At 52.9% G+C, this 14,671-nt stretch overlaps 1 protein-coding gene across 19 annotated transcripts in view; it reads right to left on the bottom strand.

Annotated features, from left to right (window-relative positions):
* Positions 1–14,671, bottom strand: part of RIMBP2 (RIMS binding protein 2) — a 225,179-nt gene that overhangs the window by 80,522 nt on the left and 129,986 nt on the right. For all 19 annotated transcript variants that reach the window (XM_077875224.1, XM_077875225.1, XM_077875222.1 and 16 more), the window contains one exon: positions 6,440–6,562. Coding sequence is in view for 11 of the 19 variants with exons in the window: in XM_077875219.1 (XP_077731345.1) it covers positions 6,440–6,562 (123 nt within the window). In the remaining 8 variants the exon portion in view is untranslated. The remainder of the gene's footprint in view (positions 1–6,439; positions 6,563–14,671) is intronic.

Here is a 14,671-nt window from a genome sequence, read left to right as displayed (position 1 = left end):
GTTGAATTATGAGAATAGAACCTGGTCCTGAAGGGTTTTTTTCCCTTTCCCTTTGAATCACAAAATATAATGCACCAAGTGTGCTTAATCAAGGCCGTCAAAATGTACCTGAGTGAACTTCCAAGCCTGGCACAGGTACAGGGTGCTGGGAGGCAGGCTGGCACAGGGTCGCTGGCATGGTGCATGCAGAACCGGGGGCACTCAGTCTCAATGACAAGACGGTCCCAAAAAGGCCAGGTAACACCCAGCCTCCCTCCGCAGTCTTGCTGGCAAGGCCTGTGGTCAGATGTTGTGGGTGGGCTGGGCTCCCTCTGGGGCTGAGGGCAGGGTCCCTCTGCCTGCTGGTCCCTAGCACCCCTTGTCAATCTCCGGCTGCATAACTTCCCATCTCTGCCCCCATGGTCTGGTGCCTGAGTCTCCAAGTCTCCAGACCAAGCCATGCCCCCTCTCGTGGGGCCTGGTCTCACTCCATCCTACCTGCAGGCCTTCTTTCCAGGCAAGGTCACACTCAGGCTCTGAGCAGATGTGAATGTGGGGGACATGGTCACCCCATCACACCCCACTCTCCTCCAGGACTATGGCCTTGTCACCAGGAGCTGTCCTTGGGCCACCAGGGGACGGTGGCTGCACCCATCGGCTCCTGTCTGCTTCATCAGCGATGTCCAGGTGGAGTGTTTTGGGCAGGCCACTGTCCCTGGCCAGGGCTCTCATCCTGTCCTAAACCACAGATAGCCACCTGTTCTGTCTTACAAGCAGCACTGCCTTCCTGATCCTGAGCAAGGAAACAGAGCAGAAGGAGGACACAGTGACTGAGAAGTCCTGAGTGACTTTTCCTCTCCACGGGATCTGGTATGATGCCCAGGACCTAGGACGCCTGTGTTCCTGGCAACAGGAGGTCCACATGAAAAACACTCAGGCCATCCCGCAGAATTTTTGAGTCTGAGACGTTGGAGAGAAAGTCTGTTCCGCTTGCTCCATCTTGTCACCAGGTCAGACACATGTGCCTGGACCGCTGAGTTTGGAGGCCTGGAAGTCGGCATGGGGCCCCCTAGCCGGGCCATGTACACGCCAGGAACCGTGAACACTCCAGCACTTTGTCCTCAGGGATACACTCTGTGCTAGGAGGAGGCGGCTTCTGATTTGAGCTGGGTGTGTGCAGAGCATGTGCAAACCCCAGTGAGCAACCTCAGCCGCAGACCTTCACCTGAGTGGTCATTCCCCGCAGAGAGCGTGGGCAATGGTGGCCACAGCGGCAGTCCCCGGCCTCTCACTGCTCACCCTGCATGATCTGCTCAGTTCCTAATCTACTCCGGTCGGTGGGTATTTACTGAGTGCCCACCGTATGCCACCTTCTGTCCTAGGCACCGGGGATCTTACATTTTGTAGGGAAAACAAACAATATACAAGTGAAAAAAAAAAAAAACAGATAAAATGGGCATCTTTGAAGAGAATGGAATCAGACACTGTGGTGATGACAGGCAGGACAGTGGCTCCTGTGGATGAGCAGGTCGGAAGAGGGGCGCTTGGGTGGCTCAGTGGTAAAGCGCATCTGCCTTTGGCTCAGGTCCTGGGATCTAGTCCCTCATCAGGGTCCCTGCGTGGAGTCTGCTTCTCCCTCTGACTATGTCTCTGCCTCTCTCTGTGTGTCTCTCATGAATAAATAAATAAAATCTTTAAAGAGAGAGAGATAGAGGGTCGGAAGAGGTATTGCCAAGGAAGTGACATGCAACCAAGACAGGGACAAACTGCTGCTGAGGAAAACAGCATTCCAAACCATAAGTGCAAAGGCCTTGCAGTAGAAACAGGTGCTGCATGTTCCAGAAAGAGAAAGCCACTGTGGCTGGGCACTGGGTGACAGGGCTCAGGGTGAAGTGGGGGTAAAGGTGGGGGACACAGTGTGGGGTCCTGTGCTAAGAGTTCAGATTTTAATCTCTCTGCAATAAGAAGCAATTGCTAGGTGTAAGCAGCAATTTTGTTTTATTTTACCAATGTGGCTGCGGCTGCAGTATGGAAAATGGGCTCTAGGGGATAATTCAGGTAGGTCACATCTGAAGGTCTCCGGAAAGCTGAGCAGCTATTGTGAGCAGGTTGCTCGGAAGAGACTGGTTCCACTGGGCAGACTTAAGAATATTCTGTGCCTGTCTGCCACTCAGCCCACATTTATTATGTGGTTTTTCTATGCCTGTGTGGCACATATATTGATAAGCAGAAAAAATATAGGACCTGTCCACGTGGCACTTACTGTCTCCTGGAGGGTGACTGGGACAAAAGCAATCAGACAACAGGCATGGCACGTGCAAAGGCCCTGGGGTGGATGGAGCATGCCTGCGGGAGGCAGTAGAGGGAGGCCAGTGTGGTTCAGCCTTCAAGACCTGAACTTTCCTGACTCCCCCCCATCTTCCTGACCTCATCTGCTTCCTAGACCTCTCCCTGTTCCTCAGGGAGACTCAGGGACTCACCCCTGCCTCAGCCTCTGCTTGCTCTGCACACTCCCTCCCTCCCTCCACCCAGTTACCCCCACAAAGGTCACACCATCAATGAGGTCTTCCCCAAGTGCTGCATACAAAGCCATCTTTGTCTTTTGTACTTGTCGCCACCTGACACTTATTTGCTTATGAACTTGGTATAAGGGACGCCTGGGTGGCTCAGCGGTTGAGCATCTACCTTTGGCTCAGGGTGTGATCCCAGGATCCAGGATCAAGTCCCACATCGTACTCCCCACAGGGAGCCTGCTTCTCCCTCTGCCTGTGTCTCTGCCTCTCTCTGTGTGTCTCTCATGAATAAATAAATAAAATCTTTAAAAAAAATAAAAATAAAACAAATAACTTCATGTGAATCAAGGGTGTGAACTTAGGTCACTTTGGTCCAGCACCTGGAGTGTTTGGCACATATCAGGTGCTCACAAAATATTGTCGAATGATCAAGCATGTCCTTAAGTGTGGGTTTCCGTGGGTCTCTCACCAGGCCAGTCACAGCAGCCCTGGGGAGTGTCGGAGGCAAACTCGTGTCCTCTTCGAATCAGCATTTGGGTCACACGCTTCTGGCTATTCAAGTGCCGAGTTACCTGGCAGCCCCTGATCCAGCGGAAAGGCCTCTGGAAGCACTGCGTGTTGCTGGACTCCTGATTTACATGACCAATTATAGGCCATCAGAGACATGCTGCATGGGATCTTTAGCTAGACTGAATTCCCAGGATGGAGACAAGCAGCACATCAGCAATATTTGGAAACAAAAAAACCAACATCTGAACGTGACCAATGGACTAATTATCCGTTCAGACAGACACGGAACACACGCTGGCGTGATGCCAGGGCTGTAGTCATGCACGTTAGCACAAAGCAGGCATGCTTCATGTACTGAGCATTGTGTCCCCTCTGCCCCCCATCCCTCCGAGGGCTTAGAAGACAGCATCAGGTACGAGGTGGGACAATTTCGTCAACTGTGACCACCAGACGATCAAATGACAAGGTGCTGTGATTGCCATCCGAGCATCACACTAGAACCCAAATGAATCGCTTCCACCTCACATGTCTTCTGGTAACTGAATGGAGCCACCTTCATGATGATTAGCAGGACAAAGGATCCCCTGGTCACAGTGCACCCCATCTCCAGCACAAGGTGATCCTGACACCCGAGTCCCCATCACCCATGTTCTAAGTCACAGCAAAAACTTACAGCCTGACCCCTGGCGTGGTCCGTGTCACTCCCTGTCTGCCACACCCCATGTCCAGGCCCTCAGCAAATTCTGTTTTTCTACCTCGGAATCTCACCCAGAACCCGCCACCTCATGCTCTTCCCTGGTCCCTGCGGGGGAGCAGCGGTGCCCTCCTGGGGGCATCGTCCTTGACTGCTATAGTTCATTCATTCCTTAGAGCCCCACAGAAGGGCACCTGGGGGCTCAGGCAGGGAAGTGTCTGCCTTTGGCTCAGGTCATGATCTCAGGGCCCTGGGATCAAGCCCCACGTTGGGCTCCCTGCTCAGTGTGGAGTCTGCTTCTCCATCTCCCTCTGCCTGTCCCCCTGTTCATGCGCTATCAAATAAATAAAACCTTAAAAAAAATGGTGAACGGAGAGGAATTTTGTGCAGTGGGTATTAAGCACCTGGCTGTGCTCTGGACCCAGGGGATGACCAGAGCCATGGGAGCGTTGGGCAGAGGGTATGAGCCCAGAGAGGCCTGCCCAGGGGTGAGGCTCCTGGTGTGAGTGACTGGTCATGGGGACAGCTGGGGCAGCATTGGGATCCGATCTCTGTTTAAGTGGTGCCACTCTGGCTGTCAAGTCCCATGTGACGGGCAGGTGACAACAGCAAAGGGGGGCCCAGAGAGACCAGGGGAGGGAAATACCAGAGCCCAGGACCTCACGGCTATCATGTGTCCCCACAGGGCCTCATGGCTGTCACAGGTCCCCATGGGGCCTCATGGCTGTCACAAGTCCCCATGGGGCCCCCATGGCTATGACATGTCCCCAGAGGGCTGTGACATGTTCCCACAGAGCCTCATGGCTATCACATACCCCCACGGGGCCTCATGGCTGTCACAGATCCCCATGGGGCCTCACAGGCTGTCACATGTCCCCACGGGGCTTCATGGGCACTGACCTCTACTGACAGAGATAGCAGCGCCCCTGACAGCTGCTTATAGGCTGCCCACCCAGCTACCACCCAGTGCCACCCTTAGACACAGGGCCCCTATTTCCTGGCTTCCCGGGGACAAGCCCACCCGGATCCCACACTCCATCCCCAGACCATACCGTAGCCTCTCGACCCTGGAGTTCTCTGTCACAGGGTCCTCAGGTTTCCCCCCTGGTCCTGCATAGGTCACCTCTCTAGCCTACCCCCCAAGGACGGATGACACCTCTGGAGTGTCCACCCTTACAAAGGAGGGCAGCCAGAGAGAGAGATGTTGGCAGGCATGGGGTACAGAACCTGAGCCTGGAACCTGGGACGTCTACATGGGTGCAGGACCCTGACATCCACACCCGGGGTCAGATCGGGTCAGGGCAGGGGGCTCCACAAGGCTGGTCATGATACACGCGCTCAGTGCCCTCCAGGTAGGAGGAAAGACTAGCCCCAAGCACCCAGGCAGGCAGGGATACAGAGGTTTGCACACATAAGCTTTCACACTCCTGAACCTATAAATGAGGCCTCCTCTGCCCACAGATAGGATCAGCATTATTGCTGCTGAGGCAGGCTGGATTCCAGCCCCCAGAGATGCCCACCTCCTGATCCCTGCGGCCTGTTCACATGTCACTTCACTCTGTAGGTGTGGTTAGGGAAGGGCGTTGATGGGAGACTGTCCGACGCTGAGACTCAGCATCACCACAGTTTACTTTATGCAGGAGGCAGAGACGAGGGAAGATGCCACATCACTGGCTTTGCAGGTGGAGGCAGCGGCCGCACATGGCCACGAGAAGGTTGAAAAGACACGCAACGGAGTCTGTGCACAGCCTTCAGATGGCGCACCCTGCTCACGCCTTGATCCTGGATGCTTGGTCCCCCCCACTATAGCAGGACACATTCGTGCTGTTTCAGGCTGCAGCCATTTGTTACAGCAGCAACAGGAAACTAATCCGCATAGTTTCCCAGCCTCAGGGCCACTTGATTCCCTGTCTTGGAGCATGCCCTGGAGGGGTCCCTGCCATCCAGACACCAATAAGCCCCCTCCCCGGTCATGCCAATCACAAATGCCCTCGGGCTGCCAGACGGCCCCTCTGAGAACCTCTATGCTCTGCACCATCCCTCCCAATGACGTGAATCCAGCATCCGTTGGCAGAGCCTGCCCTGGGCACAGCCAGGGATTCCCAGCCTAGCTGCTGCCGGGTTCACCTGACACCCACGCCATCCCGACCACCGAAGGCAGGGCTGAACGGCCGTGCTTCATGCCTTCAGAGAACTCAGGCGGTCATCTGCACGCTGTGGAAATGCATGATTGCATGGTAGGAGCTCATTTCCATAGGGGTGCTGCTCTGAATGCAGAGCAAATGGTGGCCACAGAGCAGTCACAGCCAGCCTGGGCCCTGCCTTCAGGGAAGTCGAGGCAAGCATATACAGAGCAGGAGCTTTGGTATATCTGTTGATCATCACACAGATTCCAGAACATCCATCACCCCAAAAGAAAAGTAGCCGCTCCCCATCCCCACCTCACCCCAGTCCCTGCCAGCCACGGATCTGCTTCCCTCCAGGAGCCAACAGTTTTCCCAGAAGGGATTATGGTCAGCATCCTAAGAAATGGGAATGCATAACTGATTTCACTGGGACCACTTCCAGAAATATTTGAATTGTGTTATTTAATGCTTTTGATACCACAAAAGGCATGAAAACAGCCCGAGAGCCCTGACTCTGGATGGTGGTATCAAACAGTCTCCACCACTGGCCACTGTGTAGCCCTGCAGTCTGAGCCCCACATGCTGGCCCCGGGGCAGTAGAGGCATCACTGTCCTACCTTTAGGACCTGTTCTAGGTTCTCCAGCTTGGCTTGGAGCCGAAGATTCTCCTTCACGGCCAAATCGCGTTCTCTGGTCACTATGGCAAGCACGTGGTAGAGCCAAGCATGCTCTGCTTTCACCTACAAGGAGCAAGGAGAGAGAGAAGGGGGCCGGTTACAGCATGTGCAAGAGCTGCGCAGGCGTCTCTCCCCAGCTGGCATCTACCGCTTCCTCCTCCCCCAGCCTGGACCGTGGACTTCATGCCAGGCCAGTCCTGCTGGGGTGAATGCATGTGGCCAGGGCTGAGCAGTTAGCGCACAACATCCCTCTTCCTCCCGCCTCCCCTGTCACAACGACAGGCACTGGCTCAGGAATGGTACTGTGACCCAGGCCTGCCCAACCAGGGCAATCCCATCCCCTGGATATAGTGCCTGGTCGGGGGGAACACAAGGTCCAGGTGCATCCATGCAGAATGAGATATTGGACTGCCAGGGAAGCCTGGGAAGAGACTCCATCTTTTGTCCACTGGACTTGGAAAGTTGAGGACACATGGTTAGAGCTGGAGCCACCATGAGGGGATAATCCATCTGAGAACAAGATGGACATAGAACCAAGAGAAGCAGAAGGAAAAGCAGGATCCTGATGATATAATTTGAGCACCTAGATCAAACTGTGCCTGAAGCTAGTATATTCCTTTCCAGTCATGCAGCTAATAAATTCCCTTTGTTTGCTTACACTAATCTGAATCATTTTTTGTCCCTTTGAATGGAGAACCATAACAGATAAGAGTATTACCCAAATTGTCCAGGATATTAATTGTTTTGTCTAAAAATTTCATGTTTGTCTTAAAAGCAGATAAAAATGGCCATAAGGCTCCCTGTGCTTTAGGGTGATGGATGTGCTAATGATCTCAGAAACTACGTGCACTCTAAGACCACAGCTCCCAGGGCCAAGTTTTGAACTTATGTGGGAGGCCCCACTAACCCTCCATCTTTCCTATGGCTTCTCTGAAAACAGTCAGGATGTGGCAATGAGGCAGATAGGTACCTTGGTTCATTTCCCATCAGTTTTCGCTGTGCGGCATATTTGAACCAACCACAGTCTTTGAATTTCTTCCCCTCCTTCCCATATGTTACAACCTGCACTATGGCTTCAATAAGAGTCTGCCACGAAGTCCTGTTTGTCAGCTCCCTTTCTGTTTCAAGCACTCTATGTACAGAGTACAAGTTCCACGAAACAATTTCTGTCATTAGAAGAAAGGAAGGCCCCACGTGGCACCGCCGAATGGCACAGGGTTATGGGGAGGCTGTTATTACGAGGTCAGAGAGAGGTCTGATACACGAGAGCGTGTTAAAGTCGCTCTGCTCCAGCAGGAGACATCAGGCAGCGAGCTTGGGAAAACATTCAAATGCTCCTGGTGAAAATGTCGTGACCTATCTGAACTGAATGGAACTCACACCTGAACCCCAATGCTAGGGCACGGCTTCCCAGAGCCACCACTTCCCACGTTCTAACTCTGCCAAGAGCAACGTCCAGCACTCCATGGCCAGCCTCCTGTAGCAGCCAGCACACATACACCCCGATGTAAATCAGGGTTTGCCTCCCTCGGACCGGACCCTCCTGTGGCTGCCACAGAAATTAGAACTGTGTCCAGACTTCCGGCCCCACCTGCATGCTTCTGCAGCCTCTGCTTCGCCAGCTGTCCGATCTGATGCTCTGCCCCAGGACCACCACTCACATGCTCTGGCTGCCCTGGCCCTCCCTTTATCCTGTAAACAAGCCAAACTCTTACCGCAGGGCTTTTGCACATGCTGTCTGCACCACAGCAAGTACCTATCCACTACTCCCTCTTCTCTTGATCCCGGCAAGTCTGGCTCCTTCTCATCATTTATGCCACCTCCTCAAAGAGGTCCTCCCACTGTGCTCTAGGTGATGAAACCCTCCCCACTTGGCTGCCCCCAGCACCCTCGCTGCTTTGCCATGCCTTATTTCCCTCAAGCATTTCTCACTATCTGGAATATCTCACTATCTGTGTAGCTGTTTACATTTCCCTGTGGTTGCTCCTCATTAGAATCCAAGTCCCAGTTGGACAGGACTTGTCCCTGTGACCTAATTTTCTGTCATCAGAGCCTGGAGGAGTGCCTGGTGCACTCAGTGCTCCAGGAGTGGAAAGGCACCGGGGAAGACTGTGTTCCTGGACAGAGGGATTTTGCTGGTCCACCCATGCCCATCATGTTCCAGGCATCAGGAGGCCAGCCTCCCAGACTATCTAGCTCCTGATGGGGTTTGGCCAGTGGGAGACCCCAGCAGGACAGCAGGGGCTAGAGGGCAGACAGGCTGGTGTTCACTCCCTTGCCAGCAACCCGCAGGGGGCCTGTGCACAAAAGAGCTCTCTCAGCAGGTCCGAAGCCACCGTCCCTGGAACCGCCTGCTGGCGGCTAGGAACTGGGATTTTCAGGAGGAACCCCACCATTCCCTAAGTGATGGGAGGACCTCCCTGCATCCAGACTCCATGCAAACCCCGTGGTTTCTGCAGACTACTTGCTCTCCTTCAGGGAGGCGGGGATTTGGAGTTTGCCGGGGAGAGAACAACACCCCGTAACCACCCCGGGTGCCTGGCTCTAGTGGGCTTCCTGGGACAACCCTTCACGCGTGCTATGACACCTGGTGCTACTGGGACTGAGTGCATCCTGCGTGACCCCCATGGAGGCTCTGGAGGCTGGAGCCTGGCTGCCCCCGGATCCTGCCCCTGGATCCTGCCCTGAGCCTTCCCCCCGCAGACTGTACTTCATATCCCTTTGCCGGGATGAATCACAGCCATGAAGGTGCCTGTGTACCGAGCCCGACAAGTCTTCCTAGTGAATCACAGTGTCTGGGGGGTCCTGGGGACCCCGACACGGCGCCCCTCCCAATAGCCGCAGCTCCACTTGCAAAGTCTCTCCCTGGCACTCTGTGCCTGGCGCCCTGGGGGGCTGGAGGGCTCTCTGTCCCACCCGCCACTGCCGCCTCCCAGCACTCCGCCTGCTTCCAGGATGTCCACACACCCTCCTGAGTACTTCCTCACTTCCACCACCTGCTTGCAGGAGCCAACTATTTCCTACTGGGACTCTGGTGGATTAAATCTACAAAGAAAACAGTTCTTCAGCAGCAGAGAAGCAAAAGGAACAGTTCAAAGTCCACCTAAGTAAAATGTTTCTGAGAAACAGATTCCAACTCTCACTTTGTCGGGGTGCCCACGGGGCTTAGGTTCCCTGTGCAGCTTGACACAAGCATTCCTGGATTGACCAGTCCCCTATACAAGCACAGGACAGACAGGAATCACGCCCCAAGGGGCGTTGCACAAGGATGCCATCCAGGATGGACAGTTCCCAACCGGCAACTGTGGATCTGGAACCTTCCGGCAGGCACGGGACCCATGGGAACACTGGATAATGACCCTGTAGAGACATCCACACCCGTGACCTGGGAACCCGGGGCTGAGCTCCCTTACAAGGCAAAGGCACTTTGCAGAGGCGACTGAGTCACAGGCCTCATCCTAGACGGCCTACGTGGGTCCTTACAGGAGGGAGACAGGAACGTCAAGGCCAGAAAAGCAGATTCTGAAGATCTGGTTCTGCTGGCCGTGGGTGGAGGAAGTGCTCACGAGCCATGGCATGTCAGCGTCTCCAGACGCTGGAAAAGGTGAGCAGCTGGCTTATCTCCCAGAGCTTCCAGAAGGGATGCAGCCCACCCAACCTTTGTTTGGGGACTTCTGACCCCAGGGCAGCCTGTGACCCAACTAGAGACTCCATGTGACAACAGCAGAAATCTCTAGGAGGCAACAGCCCTTTGTGAACACAACATTTTCCTAGGAAAGATTTGTCTATTCTTCTTGTAGTTACAGTGAGGATGTGATGCTCTGGGGTGGGACAGCCACTCTGTCCTAGAGATCACAGACGTCATGGCCCAGGGCACTGGGGTGGCCCAACCAGTAGAGCATCTGCCTTCGGCGCTGGTCGTGATCCCAGGATCCTGGGGTCAAGTTCCGCATTGGGCTCCCTGCTCAGCGGGGAGTCTGCTTCTCCCTCTCCCTCTCATGCTTTCTCTCTTTCAAATAAATAAAATAAAATATTTGAGAAAAACAAAACAAAACAACCCAGAAAAGTCACAGCCCACGAAGGGTGGCACTGAAGGAAGGCAGGAGCCGATGTCCTCCTCCTGGGCTCTGGACATCCTGTTGCATGAGAACAATGATGCCGCCGGCTATTCATGCCACCAGGCTCGGGGCCCTGCTACACGGCAGCTGGAAAGAATCCCAGCAGACAAACCCAGAGAAGGCATTCTTTCTGGTTTGGTAGCAGCTGATTCCACCTGGAAACAGATGCTTCCAAATAAAAAGCACTGCAAATGTCAGCTCAGCAGGGTCGCTTGCCAGGCTGGTGCCTCAGGCCTTGCTCCCTGCTAGGTGGCCTTCCGAAGCCCCGACTGTGCCAGGAGCCTCAGTACAGAGGCCTGCTGGCTTACCTGCTCCCTGGTCCCTGCTGCCTGCCATCAGAGCTCAAAGCTGGGCCCTTTCACGAACAGAGAGCACTCCTGGGGAGCCAACCCACACCCTTGCCACACCTGCACTTGGACCAGAACATCCTCCTGGGAACCGAGCCAGTTATGGAGCAAGAAGTCTCGGAAGAGCCAAATGGACATAAAAAGGTTTTCATCAAGACGTATAAACCGTGACCCCATGAAGAACAAAGATATGAGATAGGAAAAGTTTCTAGATGTTCAGAGCCAGCAGTCCAGACAATTCTTTCTTTGCTCTGCTCACCTGGAAAGCGAGGCTCACTCACAGGAGATCTTGTTTTGAGGAAAACTACATGACATTCAGGCGTGACCTCTGGGCCAGGGCCCCTCCTTTCAGCCAGGATACTTAGCCCCACAAACCCCAGGTGTCTGTACAGGTGTTGTCTTTATAAATGCCTGTCATCTTCTTTCATTAGTTGAAGAGGGAGAACAGAGGTGAGTCGGATGATCATGATTCATAACAGTGATGCATAACTGGACCCAGGGTTCCTACCACCTGTGGATTTCTGGCCAGCAGATAAGTGGAGTTCACAGGTTATGGGGTCCCAAGTCATGGACTTAACCCCTTACACAGAGACTGGCTGCAGGATATGGGACACCACCGGCACGTGGCCTGGGACCCTATCACCACCCACAGGCACAGCAGCATGTTAATGCCTGGGCTTCAAGCCACTCAACTCATTTCCATTTCCAAACACAGATGTTGGCGGCAGCCACAGAACAGCCTGAGAGGTCTGGCAGGTGTTACTCCTGAGAAGATGCCCTGGACCTGCCATTGGCCACAGGGACAGCTATCCAGATTGGGGGCAGTTATAGGCCCCTTTGGACCTAGGCAAATGGGAAATCTTAATGATTTTTTTGAAATCAGTAAAAAGTTGGATTTTCCAGTCTGAAGGGCATTGAACACATTCACTTGTCCTGGGTCACCCACTCACTTGTTTCCTTGCACAGGGATGCCTGCCCCAGGGAGCTCTACCCGATAGTCCAAGAAAGCCTGCCTCAGATTTTGCATCTAAGCAGCTACCATCTTGGGGCAGGCTTCAGGGAGGACACTGACGACTCGTCTTTCTGCTTCCATAATTAGGGGCCTGGGTCATGAATACTACTTTCTTAATCAGGGCTCCCGAGAAGCAGATTGCAACCCCAAGCCACACTCAGATGGGGGCGTTGGGAACTTCCAGACGCCATCCTGAGAAGCAGGAGGGTTCCTTATGTTTCTGCAGAGTCGTGGGGACAGCTCCCTCACCCCATGAATCTGGTGCTATGGTTCAATACTTTTCAGCATCACTAACCAACCTGGCCCCTTCACCTCCCCTAGTTACCCTGGGACACACACACACCAGCCCAAAGGACAATCTTGTGAGAACTGCTTTTTCCTCATGCCTTCCCTCTCCCTTGGTCCCTCTCTCTCTCCAAATCTAACCCCATCCCCAATCCAATCCCATCCGCATCTTTATCACCTCCATCCTCATTCCCATTCCACCCCATTCCACCCCACCCCCATCCCATCCCTGTGCCCATCTCTGTCTCTCAGACAGCCAGCCCAGGCACATTGAAGAAACACTGAGCTTGCAAAATGAGCAGAGGGCCAGGACAGAGCTGAGGGCCCTGCCAGTCTCCCTGCCTTCTCTCTGAAAGGTCTGCTATTCCCGTCTCTGCTGGTAAGTCGATGGGTGCCCTCACATGCCCCTGCAAAGCTGAAAGGAACACGAGCTCATGTCGGTGCCTCACAGCCTTGTTTAAAAGGCCACGGTGGAGAGGCAGCATAAGAAGAAGTTTCAAACCTTAATTGGAAAAACATTGTATTTTGTGGCGATCCTATGGGAGCAGGGTTGCCTGTTAGCACAGCTACACAGGCAGGGCCAAGAAAGGAGACCTTGCCAGGGCAGTGATGCCCAAGAGCTATGGCTCTAACCCACTGCTGACAGCACTGGCCAGGCTTGATGCCTCCAGGTGGTACCATCGCCCCCGCTTCTGCTCCATCTCTCTGTGCCCTCACAAAGCTGCCGTTGGCATTCCTGGCACAGGAGCGAACACAAGTGCGTGGGGAGTGAGTAGGAGAGAGGAGATCTCCCAGGTTCAGCAGCCCCGTGGCCAGCTCCCACCAGCCCTATTGTCAGCCTGCATCTGGTGCAAGAAACACCACCATTATTTTACATTCCTGTTCTTGTTTAATAAAAATAGTCCTGGGCAGAGGGAGTCATTAAGCCTCATTATGCATCCATGCCTCGGTGAGAGTGAGTTTACCAGAGCCTTCTCTCAGAGCAGATTTGGAAAGAAGGAACACAGAGAGTGGGGGTTGGCAGGATAGGATGGAAGGCGCTCTGTGAACTCCTGGGAGGCAGTGGGCACACATCTCTTCAGAAAATAGCATAAATAAAATATACGTCACATAATATTTAACCATCTTAACCATTTTTAAAATGTACAGTTCAGTGACACGTTGCATTGTTGGGCAACGATCACCTCCATCCATCTCCAGAACTCTATTCGTCCTCTCAAAACTGAGACTCTGCCCCACTGAACACTAGCCCTTCCTTCCCAGCTCTCAGCTCTCACCTTTCTACCCGACTCTGAGGATTCAGACCCCTGAATATCTAGAGACCTATGTGGAATCCTACAGTAACTGTCTTTTGTGGCTGGCTTATGTCACTGAGCATCATGTCCTCAAGGTTCATCCATGTAGTAGCAGGCGTCAGAACATCCTTTTTAAGGCTGAATACTATTGCATTGGAAATACAGACCACATTTTGTTTCTCCATTTAGCTGCCAATGGACCCTTGGACTGCTTCCCCACTTTGGCTAGCGTGAATAGGGCTGCTATGAGAAGTGGTGTACAAATATCTCTTCAAGACCCTGCTTTCGATTCTTTTGTAGATATACCCAGAAATAGAAGTACAGGATCATATAGTCACTCTATTTTTAATTGTTTAAGGAGCCACTATCCTGTTTTCCATGGCAGCTGCACCATCTTCCATTCTCATCCATGGCGCATGAGGGTTCCAATTTCTCCACATCCTTGCTAATACTTGTTATTTTCTGAAAAGCACATCTTAAAAAAAAATTGGCCAACTGGAAGGCAGAAAAATCAGTGTCAAATCAAGAAAGTTCCAATTTTGGGGTGAATTGTTAGAGCTCAGTTATTCTTAGAAATATTCTTAGTGCAGCTGTGAAATTAGCAACTGCAACCAACAGTCAAACATCAACTACTAACTACTCTTTGAGCACCTACCTCACATGCTGTTGTGGGTGCAGGGGTATACCGATGAATACAAAGGTCTCTGCTCCCTTGGAGCTAGCATTCTTATAGCGGGGAGACAGACAAACACATAAATGAAGACACGGGATAGACCAAGTGATAAGAGATACAAGAAAACAAAACCAGTGAGGTTACAAAGACCAAAGGAGGAGTGAGGGTCAGACACAGAATGTGAAGCCATGGAAAGTCTTGCTGACAAGGTAACTCTTCAGAATAATGAAGAATCTGGTAGGTCTTTGAAGATGAGAGGATAGGATTCTAAGCAGAGAAAGTTATTGATAGAGGAGACAAGCTTGATGGACTGAGGAACAAAAAGATCAAAGTGGCCAGAACTTCATGAGTCAAAGGTGAAGGGGCTGGTAAAGCTGAACAAGATGGTGCCAGGGGGGAGAAGTCATTTTCCTCTTGGGGAAGCATTGGAAGATTTCTCAAA

This window comes from Canis aureus, chromosome 27, assembly GCF_053574225.1.
Source record: "Canis aureus isolate CA01 chromosome 27, VMU_Caureus_v.1.0, whole genome shotgun sequence".
In the NCBI taxonomy this organism is placed as follows: Eukaryota; Metazoa; Chordata; class Mammalia; order Carnivora; family Canidae; genus Canis; species Canis aureus.
This window is presented reverse-complemented; position numbering and strand designations above follow the sequence as displayed.